This window comes from Hevea brasiliensis, chromosome 13 (genome assembly GCF_030052815.1).
Source record: "Hevea brasiliensis isolate MT/VB/25A 57/8 chromosome 13, ASM3005281v1, whole genome shotgun sequence".
Classification (NCBI taxonomy): domain Eukaryota; kingdom Viridiplantae; phylum Streptophyta; class Magnoliopsida; order Malpighiales; family Euphorbiaceae; genus Hevea; species Hevea brasiliensis.
In genome coordinates, this window is record NC_079505.1 from 12,777,582 (window position 1) to 12,794,464 (window position 16,883).

Below are 16,883 nucleotides of genomic sequence, written 5' to 3' on the forward strand. Positions count from 1 at the left end.
TAACACTTGCTTTGGATATAGCCTCTATTTTATAGATTCTATACCATGAATACATATTTAAGAGTTACAAAAAAATAAATAAGAAAATTAATATACAAATTAATATGTTGGGAGTTATAAAATTGAATTGAATAATGATTCTTGGTGGTTGTGGACATTCACATAATTGTATTATTTATAGTAGTTTTAAATGTAAAAAAAAATAAAAATAAATCTCTATATTTTCATTAGAGGTTTAAATAAGTTTAAAATTAAATTTGAGCTAAATAAATTTTTGTATTTTTTAATAAGACTAAATAAGTCTATTATTGTAACACCCCAAAAAATTTTAAATTTTATTATTTTATGAGTATTATTGATATTTTAATTTTAATTAAATTTTAAGAAATTATTTGAGATTTTTCGGATTTTAAAAAATCGGGTTCGATTTTCCGAAAATATAAACTTTGATGATTTTTAAAAATTAATTTAAAGACCACGTGGAAAAACTAAAAATATATTTGGAGTCTACGAATTTTTCTAAGTTTTTTGGATTTTTTTCGGAATTTTTGGACCTCGTTTTCGGTCCCGAGACAGAGTAAAAATTCAAAATTTTGTATCCTGAATCAGACCGTCCGAATCGAACCGGACCGGTCGAATCGGACCGGCCTTTTCTTTTTCTTCCTTCTTCCTCCCGCGCGCGTCGACCTCCTCCCCTTCTCTCTCTCTTTTCTCCCTCCTCCCTCCTCCCCATGCCGCGCCGCCACCTCCCCTGCCTCCCCACCTCGCCGGCGCCCCACCTCGGCCCTCCCCCACGGCCGGCCGCCGACTGGAACGCCGGAAAACGGCCTCAGAAAGGACGCGCAGCGCACGCGACGCCTGGACTTCCCGCCCAAAATCCGGCCGATTCGGCCACCAATCGGACCGGTCTTGTGTCTAAACTCATCTACTCGACGAGAGCTTTCCATAGACACCAAGAACACCGAAATCCATAGAGCGGTTTGTCCAATTTTTGTCCGGGAAGTTTTAGCCCATTTTGACTTTTAGACTAGATTTCTCACAAACCGTAAACCCCACGAGAAAACCGAGAGTACCAGAGCGCTCCACTCGTCGAGAGCTTCGCGGCGACATAAATTTCAAATTTTTCCGACACCGTTTTTCGGTGGGTCCCACGGAACTTCGCATTGTTTTTCCGAACAGTAAATGAGCTTAGAAAATTCTAAAAAATTTATGTGCTAACCCCCGTGTTATGGGCTTCGTGTAGGTATCCTCAATTCGCGGAAATTCGACAGTTGTCCAGGTCTGTGAATTTCCGGCCAGACAGACCCGTTACCGGAAAAGTCTCCGAATTTGATCAAGGTTTTGGCTATCCCCCCATTGTCAGACATCCCGAGCGCGTCCCCAAAGTCGGAATCGGCAAAGGTAAACCCGAACCTTGCTTTTTCGTAATTTTCTAGTGCTTAAATAGGATTAAAAATCCATAAAATATTCGTGGTAGCTTAGAAAATTATGATTCTTTTTGCAATAGCTTAGTAATATTGCTAAGGACCGCGGGGCAAAGTTTTAGAATTTTTAGAGCTTATTTGGGCAGTTTTTGCAAAAATGGTCAATTATAAGGACTAAATTAAAATTTTACATATTGTGATGGATGATTGATTTGATGGGCCCAGGAGGGGCTGTGTGATATGATTGAGCTGTGGATATATGGATTGTAAATATAGAAGTGTGTTTTGAGCTATTTTGCAGGTTGGGTAGGTCCTAGGTATAGGGGAGACTCTGCCGGATTTTCGGCACGACTTAGGACGTATTTGGTCTTTTTCTTTGTTTGTATTGAGTTAAATTTATTAAATGATTGCAATAAAATTGTCAGGTGAGCCGGGACAGCCTTCTTCCTCCGCCCAGCCGCCTCAGTGACCACCGTCAAGTCTATGAGTAAAATATTAATTTTAATTGTAATTTCGATATTATTATATGTTCAGTGTGCCCATGCATCACTTATATGCATATATTTATGTAGTTAAACTCTAGGCACGATTTATGTTGCATTTATAACTGTTAACGTGCCATGGATGTTGTTGTGGTAATTTGGAGCAGTGCGTGCGTTGGCATGCGTGTGATGTGGTGTGGACTATGGATAGGACGGGTAGTCACGGCTTGAGTTCTTCGCTGGGACCCCCGATTTGGTTTATTAAGCGAAAGTCCGGCTTGAGTTCTTCGCTGGCACCAGGTTGGATTTAAGAGGGCTGTATAGGGGATCAGCTCCCATATATTATGATTGATGTTACAGGGTGCGTGAGTGCTCCGAATTACCTTTTTGATGTTATATGTGAAAATGTTATTGATGTTGCATTTCACTCTACAGGGTGCATTAGTTTTAGATAGTTATAGATATTATGGTTAAAATTGATATTTTACTCTCTGAGTCGAACGCTCACTCCTGTTCAATATTTTTCAGGCCACAGGAGGATATTTTTGAGGTTAACCTGCTTTTCTCCCTCGCAGGTCGTTTATCAATATTTGTGTAATTCTATGAATTTCTAGAATTTCCGCATGTGTTAGAAACCTTCATTTAAATTGGGCTTGTAATATAAGTTCTTATTGTGGACCTGTAAAATTATTATATGCATGTTTGATGGACTGGATGAGGGAGCTGAGCTTCCATTTATCTTTATGATGATATGAATATGTGGAGGGTGAGCTGAGCTCCCCAATGGATTGTATATTGTGTTTACAGGTCGGGTGAGTCAAAAACTCCCCGTTGAAAGGTCCACTTTATGGTCGGACTCTGTCCGGTTGGTTTCTTGAAATTGTGCCCAAATGGGCCTTAGAATTGGGTTAATGAATAGTTAGGCTTACTACGGGCCTCGGGGGCTTTAGGCTGGCCCAGGTCCTAGTGCCGGTCCGGCCTATAGGTTGGGTCGTGACAATTATTAATAAAATATTTTTTAATAATAAAATACTATTTTTTCCTAATTATAAATATTAAAAATTATTTATTAATTTTAATTAAAATAAAAAAAAAAGAAAACATGGAACAAAAATTTTTTAATATAAAAATTATTATTTTAAAAACAGAAAAATAATATTTTATTTTTAGAAAAATAATATTTTATCAAGTGTAAACTTATTTAGTCTTAATTAAAAAATATAATTATTTATTTAATAAAAAACTTAATTTTTAACTTATTTGACCCTTAGATGAAAGACTTGTTTAATTTTTTTTAAAAAAATATTTTATTATTTTAACATTTTTATAATTAAAATATATGAAATTTATTTTCAATTTTTTTTTTATAATTAACTACAATTGAAATTCAAATTAAAGATTCAGCTTAGTACCGCTAAACTAAAGTTCATAAATTTAACTTTTAATTTTTTTTTCTTTTTAATTAATATATTTAAAAAAATTTCTCCATAGTAACTCTAATAATAATAGTAACTCTTACAATAATATCAAATAGGTGTTAATTATTTTCTATTAAAAAAATATTTATGATAAAAAAATATTTTATTTACCGTCAAGTAGATCAAATGGGATATCAAATTAAAATTGATCTAATTTAATTAACTATTCTTTTCTTACTATATTTGTAATCTTATTTATAAAAATAATTTATAATTCTAAATATATTTATCATAAAATATATTTTTATATTTACATATGTTAATGTTATAAGAAATCTACCAATAAAGGTGCATGTGTTTCTGCCAGTATATACACTAGTAATGACAAAATGTTAGAACAGGTTACTTGTAAAAAATATATATATTTTTTTATTTTTTAAAAATATTTTTATTTTTATTTTTATTTTTATATAAAACATTATATAAAAAATAGTTTTTTAATTTAAAAAATTTAAAAATATATTATTATCTTCCATAATAAAATAAATAAATGACTAAAAAATATTTTTTACCTTTTTAAATTTTTTTAATGTGTTATTTATTCTTTTATAATAATATAATTATTTTTTTATCATTGTGCATAAATATTTTTAATAATTATTTAATTTTTATTATGAAAAGTTATAATAATATTTTTATGAAAAAAATAAAATTATTAAACTGAACTTTTCTATTGATTTTCAAATCTTAATTAAACTTTGAAAAACTGAAAATTAATTTTCATTTCTTCATTTAGAAAACTAGCACACATGAATGGAGATCAGAAAGAGATAGATGTGTAGATATAGAGGCCACATATATGTTAGTTTTATGAAAGAAGGGAAATCTTCATATGCTATCAATACTATATATCATCTCTTGAATATTGATCACAACTTGAGAAAATTTAGAAGAAACTAAAAAAACATTTAGAATTTGAAATGTGAACTGGCCAATTTCCTTCTCTATTGACAAAAACAACAGATCTTTGATGACAGACTCATAAGCATATTAGCAACTTCTTCTAACAGTAAGAATTTCAAAGTTTATCATAATGAAACCAACAGCTAGTGAGTCCAGATTGGAATTATCTTAATACTAGAGATTACTGCATTAATCATGGATTGGTGAAGCAATTCTCTGCTTCAGAGTACTGATTAATTCATACTTCTGGTGTTCCATTGTTTATCATTAAAGATCAGGTCATTTCGTGCATTCATTAGCTTCCATGCCAGGAACGGCCAGTCCGAGAAGAGAGCCATCAACGAGAAGAGCTTTCAGATTTTCCATCAGTGCTTCCTATTTCAGGATGCCTAAACATATTCAGCTCTCAAATTCAGACGCCAAGAAAACTACGCTTCTCTTGCTGACCATTAGCCCCTTAAACCCTCTTCCACCCCAAGTGGCCCAGACTTTTCAAAAATTTATACCATCATCAGATGTAAAATCAAAGGCAGTTCCTTGATCTTGAATGGTAGAACAAGGACTTGTACCTGGAGCAGAACAGCTAGATCCTGCACAATTGCTAGGAGGCCACAGAACAGAATAGGAAACTCTTTTACCTGAAAACGTAAATGTGGCTACTGAAATTAATTTAAATTCAAACAACGCAACACTAGCCACAACTGGAAATGGTGAGATTTATGAGTTAACTAGGTTGATTGTGAATTTCATGTAATGAGGCAAAAGATAGAAATTAGAAAATTTGCATGGGATAAGAAAATATTCTGAAATATATTTTTTTTATGAATAGAATTAGATTGAATATTCAAGAGATTGTACAGTATAATCAAAACTGAACAACTTTGTTAGTGAATTGACCCCATAGATGATATAAATTTTCACATCCAAAAACTCATTATCACAAGCTAAGCAGTAAGCAATGTTTAGCTGAAATTCATTTAATAGTAAAGAAAAGGAACTAAAAACATACAAATGAGATTCTCACAAGAAAAAGAAAAGTTACATATAATATAACAGGAGCAGATTCTCACAAGAAAAAGGGAAAGGCATCAACATAGGCACAATAACAAATCTTAAGTCATTCTTATGCTTATCCAATAAAATAAAATTTAATGTTTTATGAGATTTGTTACTTTGAGATTAAGGAATCAGGTCAATAGAAACTTACCAAGCTCATGATGTCTCTATAATGAAGAAGAACAATATGTTCACAGGCCCTGCCAAGAAAAATAACATGTGAGCAAATTCAGCACAATAACAATACAAAGCTTGGCATTTCCAACCTACTCATAAAAAAAAATGTCAATATGCAGGACACAAATGGCTAAACACATAAAATAGAAATACAAATTAAGCTACTATTACATCAAAAAATGTCATTACATTATGCAGCAACCATTTCGACATATATCACAAACACCTATAATGCAAGTATCTGCTACCCAAATTCTATGCATAATCCATTCTGACATTTTCTGGAAGGTTCACTTTCTTGCAACAGTAAGCAAAATCCAATGAGGGAAATTTTTGTGCTCTACTTCAACTATCTAACAGTCTTAAGCTTACTACTTTTTTTTTTCACCCTTTAAATCTAACTATGGACACATAACATTCTTTTGATGTTTTAGCTATCCTTCTTTCTGTCAAACTATATTCTACTTTTTGCAGTTGCATCATCAAGCCAAAAATAATGCAGAAAGTTGCAAATTAGGGAATAGGCATATCATGAATTATGATTATGGAGTCACACAATGCTGGCAAGATAAAAACCACCACATGCACTGATTGCACTGATTTCCTATATAGAAGAAGGGCGACAAATTGGTGAATGCACAGAGAATTAAGCATAGAACAACTTGCTAGGGAATTCCAAATATAATTATACTTTCTATACAAAAAAGGACCAATAACTCACAACATGACAAATACCTCGTCCATCTGTTGAGCAAGTCTTGATTGTTAAAATATCACTTAAAATTTGCACCTTTAGAACATTTGGAATGATTTCGTAGTTTTGTCAGAATGAGATCGTCATTGCGCAATAAATGTATTACCAATTCAAAGGTGGTGGCATCTGCAGAGAATCCTTTATCAACCATTTCATCAATAAGTAGTGTTGCCTCTGGTATATCTTTATGCCTGAGAAACCCTTGAATAATCACATTATAACAGCAATCATTCGGTAAACATCCACACTCTTCCATTCCTCTAAAGACTTTGTATGCTTCATCTAGTAAACCTTCATTGCAAAGTCCTTTTATTATTATACTATATGTATAAACATCAGGTTGTAAACCTTTTTCAAAAAGCCTAGAAAACAATTCCTTGGCATCAGTAAGCCTCCCAGCTCTACACATACCATTAATCAAAATGTTATAGCTCACACAATTAACCTTCAACCGACTTTTTTCCATTGCTTTAAATAGTGTGAGTGCCTCATCAAGATTCCCCTGTTTGCACAAGCCATTGAGAATAGTTGAGAAAGTTATTACATTTGGTTGTTGACCATAAGAACACATGCTCTTGAAAACCTCAAGTGCATTTCCAGGTCGCCCAGCTTCCCATAATCCCTTTATAAAAGTAGTATAAGTAACAGTGTTGGGAACTACACTAGTTTTAAGCATTTCATCAAAAAGTTTTGTTGCTTCATCTATCTTTCTGCTCTTGCAGTATCCATTAATCAAGATGTTGTAGCTACGGACATCAGCTATGCCACCACTTACCATTTGATCAAATAATTTTGTAGCTTCATCCATTTGATTACACAGACAAAATCCATCCATCAATGAATTGTAGGTGACAACATCAGGCTTCACCCCTTGTTGGATCATTATTTTCATTATTTCTTGAGCTTTTGAAACCAGTCCTTCCTTACAAAGAGTGTCAATCAATATAGTGAAGGTAAAAATGCTTGGTGATATGTTTTGTCCCGCCATTTCTTTCAACAAGGCCAAAGCTTGATTCCATTTGCCCAAATTGCAAATACCTTGAATTAAGCAATTGTAAGTGATGACACTAGGTGAAATACATTTATTCCTCATTTGGGAGAAGAGGTTTAAAGCCTCAATAATTAGCTTATCCTTGCAAAGGGCGTCCATAATTGCATTGTATGTCACAACATCTGGCTCACAACCTCTCTCACCCATTCCCTTTAGCAACTTAATAGCCACATTTGTTTTCCCAGATTTACATAGAGCATTTACTATCACATTGTAGGTATGAACATTAGGTTGATATCCTCCACTAACCATATCATTGAACAAATCTACTGCTCCATTGATTTTACCATCTATGCAGAGCCCATTAATTAAGGTAGTAAATGTCACAGTATTGGGCTCCAATCCAAATTTTATAAATTTCCCCAAAATTGAGAAGCCAAAATTCACAAGGTGTAATCGGCAGAAACAGTTAATCAATATAGAAAGAGAATAAACACTGTGAGAGATTCCTAGAGACTCAATTGTTCTGCACAAAGAGATGACCGTGTGATATTGTTTCATTCCCACAAGAGCAGATAAAAATCAACAAAATTGAACAATAGAAGGCAGAGGACGCATTGTACTTTTTGTGATTTTTGTGATTTAATGATAATAAAATAAAAAATTCAATAATTTAAATTAATATATTAAGAAAATAAATTATTAACAATATTTATTAGGACAATGAATTTCCAAGTTTAAAAATGACAAAGAATTAAAATTTAATTAAAAATAAAATAAAAATTACCATTAATTCACTATTTATCTCATTTCAAAATTTAAAATAAAATTCAACAAATATTTTATAGCTCAAACAGCAAGATTTTTAAATAAAATTATTTTAAAATATTTTTCAAATTATTAAAAGTTACTGATTACTTTTATAAAATTTTTAAAGAATGAAAAATAATTAACATAAGGGATATAATATAATTTAATATTAATATTTTAGGCTTTAGATGCATGAGATATAATTTAAAATACTCAATAAACTCAACTAAGCCTTTATTCTAAAAATTTAGGATCAACTATATAGATTCTCTTAACATTCTCATTTTCGCAATTTTTATCTTAGACATATATGACTCTTTCAGTACCCAACATGCACTACCATATAACATGGCCGGTCATATGACTGTATAGTAAAATTTTTCTTTCAACTTATTGGAAATCTTGCGATCACATAAAACTTTTGTGATACGTCTCCACTTCAACTATCCGGCTTTAATTTTATGACTAACATCCTTCTCACATCCCCCATCTACTTGAATGACTCTGAGCCGAGACATTTAAAGTGATTACAGTACCACTCCATCCAATAAATTGACTTCCTTTATTAGATTAATGAAATAAATTAATCAATTTTACTGTTTTGAATTCAATTATTCATAATTATTAAAAATTAGAAAATAAATTAAACTTTATTCTCCTATGATTGCAGTTGAGGCAATAGAAATGAAAAATTGAAAAACATTTGGGCTCCTGTGAATTAATTCTATCCACGTTCTCTTCAATTTCCTCTGGTTCTTGTCGAATTCTCTGTTCTACTATCTTCACATTTTGCCGATTTAATCCAGCAATCAAAGTTTTCAACTCATTAATAATTCTTAGAAACTTCACTTCTTGGCTTGCCACCACCTCTTGTAACCATGCTTCCTATCTGTGCTCAACCTTAATCATCATTGAAAGCCAACTCTTTTCGTCACTCTTAGGATCGCGACTCTACCCCTATCATGACCATGGACAATTGCTCTGATACTAATGTTGTGACAGAAAAATAGAATCAAGAATGAATATGCACATAGTCTGTTACAACTTTATAACTAACATATCTAACAACCTCACAACAACTTCTTTCCTTTCCCTCTCCTGCCAAAAAACTACCCTTGCAATTTGCTACTGAAGTAACAGAATGGCCAACGCCCATAACAACTCTTCAACCGCTGGACATTCATTTTACTTATTTGACAAACGCACCGTTTTGTATATTGTATCACAACAAAATAAAAATGAAAGAGATGAAAATATCAAGAAATTGTAACTCCATTATCTTTGGTGGATCCATTGACCATGATCACAACAACCACCTTCTTCTCAGAATTAGCCTGGGTAAAGCCTTGAGACCCATTGACTAACTGCTTATTAATAACTAAAACAAGAAGATGGCTTTTAATGAGTGATTAAAAAATAAAAAATGAAAAGAATTCGAACGTGATTGAAAAGTGGGATTAGAGAGGAGTTGGTGGGTGCATTGAAATAATTTGATAAATCCTTATTATGGGATTTAATAACTTTAAATTTATGTAAATTATAATGCTGTTCTGACTCTATAAATAGTTAGTGACATGTACATAGAATTCTATTATAGGGAGAGGGATTAAAGATTTTATTATACGTAAAGTTGTTTCTAAGAGATAATCACAAGGTAAAATTATTGCATATAAAATCAAAACTTCACTTTTATATATATATATATATATATATATATATATATATGAACTCTAATCATCTCTCCTAGCTTGGAAACCTAAAAAATTTAATTTTTAATAAATACAACAGTTTTATATGTATTAAAGTTTTATTTGTAATATAATAGAATTATTAAAAATTAAAGGCTATTTTTTTGTTACATTATTTTTTAAGGAACATTATTGTTTTTCTATAATATAATTTTATATTAAAAATTTTAATATTGCTCTTGAGTTATAATTGAATTAGAATTGAAATTTTAACCATTTTCTTAAAATATATTATTTTTAATACAGTTAAATTTAATTTTTTATTAATTTAAATAATAAAAATATAATTGTAACCAATATAAATACTTAAGGGTTTTTGTTAAATCTAATATTTCCCCTTCACATATTTATTTATATTATATATTATAGATAGATTATAAATAAATTATAGATAGATAGTGTAACAACTTTATTTTTTTTTAAATAATAATAATAATAATAATATATTTTTAATTAATGTATTACTTTATTATTATAACATTTTATTCATCATGTTAAACTAATATTTTTTTCATGATAGTATTTTTTTTAAAGGAATATTATTTACATGCATTATTATTATTATTATTATTATTATTATTATTATTATTATTATTATTATTATTATTAAATTAGATTGAATTTTTATTCTATACAATTTTAGTGGGTACTATTATTTTAAATATATTATTATCGTTATTTAGAAAATATTATTTTATATATTTTACTAGTATGTAATTTAATTATATTACCCTGTTACTAGTATGCACCGATAAAGGATGCAGCATATAATATAATAGGATCAGGTTTTCTCACAAGAGAAAATATTTTTAAGATTATATATATAAATTCAAATTGTCTTTTATTCTTAAAATTAATTAAAATTATATAAATTAATTTAAAATTCTTAATTTTAGAGTCAACATAAATTTAAAATTTTTAGTTCTATTTATACTTAATTTCAATTAAATAAAAAATTTTACATGAAGTAATTAATTAAAATAAAAAAATTAATAAATAAAAAATATAATTTTATTGTATTACAATATTAACTAGTATCTTTCAAATTTATATTTACCATTAGTTATTTATTGTATATATTAAATTTAAATTTAAATCTACTTAATTTTATTCCTATGTATATTTACATTGTTACAAGTATGATTTTTTAAAATTTTTTATCATAGAGTTAGTATTATACCACTTATAAAATATTATCTCATGCATTAATAATAAATAAATGACTAATATTAATAATATATTAACTAATTAGATTTATATTTATATTATTAATTTATCAATATTTTCCTATTTTTATTTTTTTTAACATTGAAAATAGTAGTGTTTATGATTTTTATTCTTTTGAATAAAAATAAATTGATAAAAATTGAAATAAAAAAGATATTGTAAGAACCAAATCATATTGGAATAAATTTATTTTATTATGTTGATATAGTTCTAATTTTTTATTAATAACAGAATCAAGAATCATATTATACTGAATCATTCTGTATACCAGATAAAAAAATAATTAAAACTGAAATTAATTTTATAAAAATATTTTTATATTTTTTTAGAAATATAATATAAATTTTAAACATATAATACATATGTTGCATTTATAATAATAGACTATATGCATTATAATATATATACAAGTACAAATGAAGGACCAACTTTTAGAACTAATAAAAATATTCTTCTAAATATTAATAATATAAGTTTACATTTTTCCTTGTTTAAATTTTATTTTTTAAAATTATTTCATAAAAATTTTGTTAAAATTTTAGTTTAGAATGAGAAACCTATATATATATATGTATATATATATATATATATATATATATATATATATATATATATATATATTAAAACATACATTATTAAATTTATATTTATATTTTGATCAATAATATATTTATAACATATAAAATATAATCTATGATTTAAAAAAAAATACTTATTGCATATATTAAATAATTAATATATTAAATAGGTTTTAAAATTTTTTGGATTAAATTATATGACAATATAAAATTTTAAAATTTCAATATAATAAAAATAAAAATTTTATAATGATTAACAAAAATTCATGTCAAAAATTATTTTATTTTCTAATTTTATAAATAATATACAATTTTATTATGCAAGTTAACATTATTTTAAATTATGAAAAATTAAAATAAAATATATACAAATCAATTTTTTTTAAAAAAAGTAAAATAATAAATTTTAAATGAATTAAATTTAATGAACTAATTTGTATTTATTATTAATTTATTTTAATTTTTAAACTTTTTCAACCATTTATATTTTTAAACTTATTATTATATTTTTTTATTATATTACCTTTAAGTTTATAATTAAGTTAATATTATATGTTAATAATATAGCATAGAACTTTGATCAAATAGAAAAAATTTAAGTTGATCAATTAAAATAACATTAAAATTAATATTTCAATTTAAATAATTAAATATAATATTTATAATATTATAATAATATTATATAATATATAAAAGATTAGTAAAAATTATATAAAAATTAATGAATTTTTGTAAAATTTTTATAATATTTACTACTCTTATAAAATTATTAAGAACTAAAAAATAGTTATAATGGTAATAATATAATTTATTGTTAATAATTAAGTTTTGCGCTTGCTTTCGATACATGTGATATAATTTAATAAAAATTGACCTATTTTATTAAATTCATGAAATAAATTACTCAAATTTACAGTTTTGAATTTAATTATCCATAATTATCAATTTTAGAAAATAAATTAAACTTTATTCTTCTATGTTTATTATCACTTTTGTGATTTTAGTTGATTTTTTTTTAATTTTTATTTTATTTTTCTTCATATTTAATTGAACTTTACTAATTGTTATGTATTACCATCGTTAGGAAGATAATAAGAACCATAATTATTAAATCTAAACCAAATCAACCAGTTGAATTAGTGAATTATCTTTTAAATTGATCTGAGTTTGTAATTAAATCAGACAATAAATTGATCCAACGATTGAACCGATGTGACTCGACCGATTCAATTATTTAATAAATCTTTTTTTTTTATTATTAGTATAGGAAATTGAATTTAAAATCTTATAAAAAGTCATTAAAATCAAAATTAATTGAGTTAATTTAGTAATTATGTATTTATTATTTCGGTATATTTATATTTTTGTTAATGTATGCTTAATATTTCATAAAAACTATAACACCCCTAATTTTTTATATTTATTATTTTTGAAAAAATATTGATGTTTTAATTTTATTTAAATTTTAGGAAATTATTTGAGATTCTTCAGATTTTCGAAATCGGGTTTGATTTCTCGAAAATATAAAACTTTGATGATTTTTAAAAATTAATTTAAAGACCACGTGGCAAAACTAAAAGTATATTTAGAGTCTACGAATTTTTTTGAGTTTTCTGAAATTTTTTTCGAAATTTTTGGACCTCGTTTTCTGTCCCAAGGCAGAGTAAAAAATTCAAAATTTTGTATCCTGAATCGAACCAGACCGGATCGGATCTATCGAATCGAACCGGCTCCTTCTTCCTTTTTCTTCTCCCCGCGCGCGTCCCGACCTCCCCTCCTTCCCTCCCCGTTTTCTCTCTCCTCCCTCACCCCCAGCCCGTGCCGCCACCTCCCCAGCCACTCCAGCTCGCCGGCGCGCTGCCCCACCACCTCCCCATGGCCGGCCGACGCTCCAGGCTACCGGAAAATGCATGCGAACGCCTCCCCTGCGCGTGCAAGATGGTTCATCTTCCTGACTGAAATTCGGCCGATCCGACCACCGATTGGGTCGGGTCTTGTATCTAAACTCATCTACTCGTCGAGCGCTTTCCATAGACACCAAGAACACCGAAATTCATAGAGCGGTTTGTCAAATTTTTGCCCGGGAAGTTTTAGCCCATTTTGACTTTTGGGCTAGATTTCTAGCAAACCATGAACCCCACGAGAAAACCGAGAGTACCAAAGCACTCCACTCGTCGAGAGCTTCGCGGCGATATAAATTTCAAATTTTTTCGACACTGTTTTTTGGTGGGTCCCATAGAACTTTGTAGTGTTTTTTCGAGCATTAAATGAGCTTAGAAAATTCCGTAAAATTTATGTACTAACCCCCGTGTTGTGGGCTTCGTGTAGGTATCTTCAATTCGCAGAAATTCGGCGGTTGCCGAGTGCGTGAATTTCGATCGATGCATCAAGCTACCGAAAAGGTCTCCGAATTGGATTGAGATTTTGGCTACCCCACCATTGTCAAATGTCCTGAGCGCGTCCCGGGAGTCGGAATCGACATAGGTAAACCCGAACCCTACTTTTTCATAATTTTCTAGTGCTTAGATAGGATTAAAAATCCATAAAATATTCGTGGTAGCTCAGAAAATTATAATTCTTTTTGCAATAGCCTAGTAATATTGTTGAGGACCGCGGGGCAAAGTTTTAAAATTTTTAGAGCTTATTTGGGCAGTTTTTGCAAAAATGATCAATTATAAGGACTAAACTATAAATTTACATATTGTGATTGAGGATTGTTTGGATGGGCCCAGGAGGGGCTGTGTGATGTGATTAAATTGTGAGTGTATGATTTGTGAATATAGAAGTGCGTTTTGAGCCATTTTGCAGGTTGGGTAGGTCCTAGGTATAGGGGAGACTCTGCCGGATTTTTGGCACTACTTAGGACTTATTTGGTCATTTTCTTAGTTTGTATTGAGTCAAATTTATTAAATGTTTATAATGAAATTTGTCAGGTGAGCCAAGACAGCCTTCTTCCTCCGCCCAGCCGCCACAGTGACCGCTGTCAAGTCTGTGAGTAAAATATTAATTTTAATTGTAATTTCGATATTATTATATGTTTAAGCATACCCATACATCACTTATATGTATGTATCTATGTAGTTAAACTCTAGCCACGTTTTATGTTGCATTCACAACTGTTAAAGTGCCATGGATGTTGTTATGGTAATTTGGAGCAGTGTGCGTGCGTTGGCGTGCGTGTGATGTGGTATTGACTATGAATAGGACGGGTAGACACGGCTTGAGATCTTCACTGGGACCCGGTCCTTCGGGGTAGACACGACTTGAGTTCTTCGCTGGGATCCCGATTTGGTTTATTAAGCGAAAGTCCGGCTTGAGTTCTTCCCTTGCACAGGTTGGATTTAAGAGAGCTGTATAGGGGATCAGCTCCCATATATTATGATTGATATTACTGGGTGTGTGAGTGCTCCAAATTACCTTTTTGATGTTATTATGTGAAATTATTACTGTTGTTGCATTTCACTCTACAGGGTGCATTAGTTTTAGATAGTTATAGAGATTATGGTTAAAATTGATATTTTACTCTCTGAGTCGAACGCTCACTCCTGTTCAATATTTTTTTCCAGGCCATAGGAGGATATTTTTAAGGTTAACCTGCTTTTCTCCCTTGCAGGTCGTTAATTAATGTTTGTATAAACTTGTTAACTCTTAAAATTTCCGCATGTGTTAGAAATATTTATTGAATTGGGTCTGTAATATAAATTTTTATTTTGGACCTGTAAACTTATTATTTTATGCATGTTTGATGGGTTGGATGAGGGAGCTGAGCTCCCATTTATTTTTATGACAATTGAGTATGTGGAGGGTGAGCTGCGCTCCCCAATTGATTATTTATTGTGTTTACAGGTCGGGTGAGTCAAAAACTCCCCGTTGAAAGGTCCATTTTATGGTCGGACTCTGTCCGGTTGATTTCTTGAAATCGGGCCCAAATGGGGCCTTAGAGTTGGGTTAATGAATATTTAGGCTTACTACGGGCCTCGGGGGTTTTAGGCTGGCCCAGGTCCTAGTGCCGGTCGGGCCGTTAGGTTGGGTCGTGACAAAAACTAAAAAGAGAATTATATATTTATATAAATTTTTATACATTATATTGCTTGAATATTTTTATATAAAATTTAAAAATATTATTAAATTTTGTTAAATATAACTTAATAGGTGTTAAAGTTCTATATTAAATAATTAAAATTTAATTAATTATATTTATTTATATTAATAAGTATCATATTTAATTAATTTATATATATTTAATTAATTTTTAATGATCTGAGCTATTAACTCACTTATTGAAATATGGACCCACTCGCTCGGTCAAGTGAAACATTTATCCATTCACCCAATCTCTTCACCGAATTAAATATAAAATATAGAAGGCCAAGTTTAATAACACTGATAAAAAATTGTGTGTTTTGAGTCGACAAATTTCAGAAAATAATAATAATAATAAAACATTTGACCCAATAAAAAACCATTAGTACCCCATTGATATTGAGTTTCAAAATTAAAAGATATTTTCTAAAAAAGAATTATTTTCAATATTTTTAAAAATAATTTTTTATTTTAATATTTTTATCACTAAAATATATTAATTTTATTTTTTAATATTAAAATTTAAATGAGAGATTCACAATTTTAAAAGCAAATTTAGTATCGTTGAATTGAACTCATTAGTTTAATTTTTTAATTAATTTTTTATTTTGTAATTAATATATTTAAAAGGTATTTTTTTAACAATAATTCTAATAATAATATCAAATAAATATTAATTATTTGCATTAAAAAAGTGTTTATGAAACAAATGTTATATTGCCAAATTGATCAAATGGAATATTAAATTAAAATTGATCTAACTTATTTAAGTTTTTTCTCACTATATTTATAATTTTATTTATAAAAGTAATTTATAATTTATATTTCTCATAAAATATATTTTTATACTTACATATATTAAAAGCTTCAAGAAATCTACCAACAGAGATGCATGTATTTCTGGAAGTACATACCTTAGTAATGACAAGATGTTAGGGGCATATTTATTTGTAGAAAATAATTTTTTTTAATTTTAAAAAATTTTATTTTTATTGTTATAAAAATTAAGAGAAAATATGAAAAATTCATTCAACTATTAGCAACAAAAAATAATTTTCTAATTTAAAAATTAAAAAAAATTCCTTATCTTTTATAATTAAAAAATAAATTATTAAAAATATTTAAAAACTTAAACTCGTTAAAATCATGACAATTAAAGAAAAATTAATAAA

The 16,883-nt window shown here is 28.9% G+C and overlaps 1 protein-coding gene across 3 annotated transcripts; it reads right to left on the reverse strand.

The window, feature by feature from the left end:
- Positions 1–4,298: 4,298 nt before the first annotated feature.
- LOC131171839 (putative pentatricopeptide repeat-containing protein At1g12700, mitochondrial) lies at positions 4,299–7,847 on the reverse strand. 3 transcript variants are annotated; one of them, XM_058131854.1, is made up of 3 exons: positions 6,256–7,847; positions 5,495–5,543; positions 4,299–4,925 (listed from the first exon to the last, which is right to left on the reverse strand). In XM_058131854.1, exon 1 carries the CDS (start codon positions 7,824–7,826, stop codon positions 6,294–6,296), a length of 1,533 nt encoding a protein of 510 aa, XP_057987837.1. In that variant the 5' UTR covers positions 7,827–7,847; the 3' UTR covers positions 4,299–4,925; positions 5,495–5,543; positions 6,256–6,293. The 3 variants fall into 3 exon arrangements, with proteins under 3 accessions (XP_057987837.1, XP_057987838.1, XP_057987836.1); XM_058131855.1 differs by having other exon boundaries at positions 6,242–7,847; XM_058131853.1 differs by having other exon boundaries at positions 5,495–7,847.
- Between the last annotated feature and the right edge of the window lie 9,036 nt (positions 7,848–16,883).

What these genes read in the sequence shown, in the direction of transcription:
- LOC131171839 (XM_058131854.1), bottom strand. Translation starts at nt 7,826, where the DNA reads ATGAAACAATATCACACGGTCATCTCTTTGTGCAGAACAATTGAGTCT.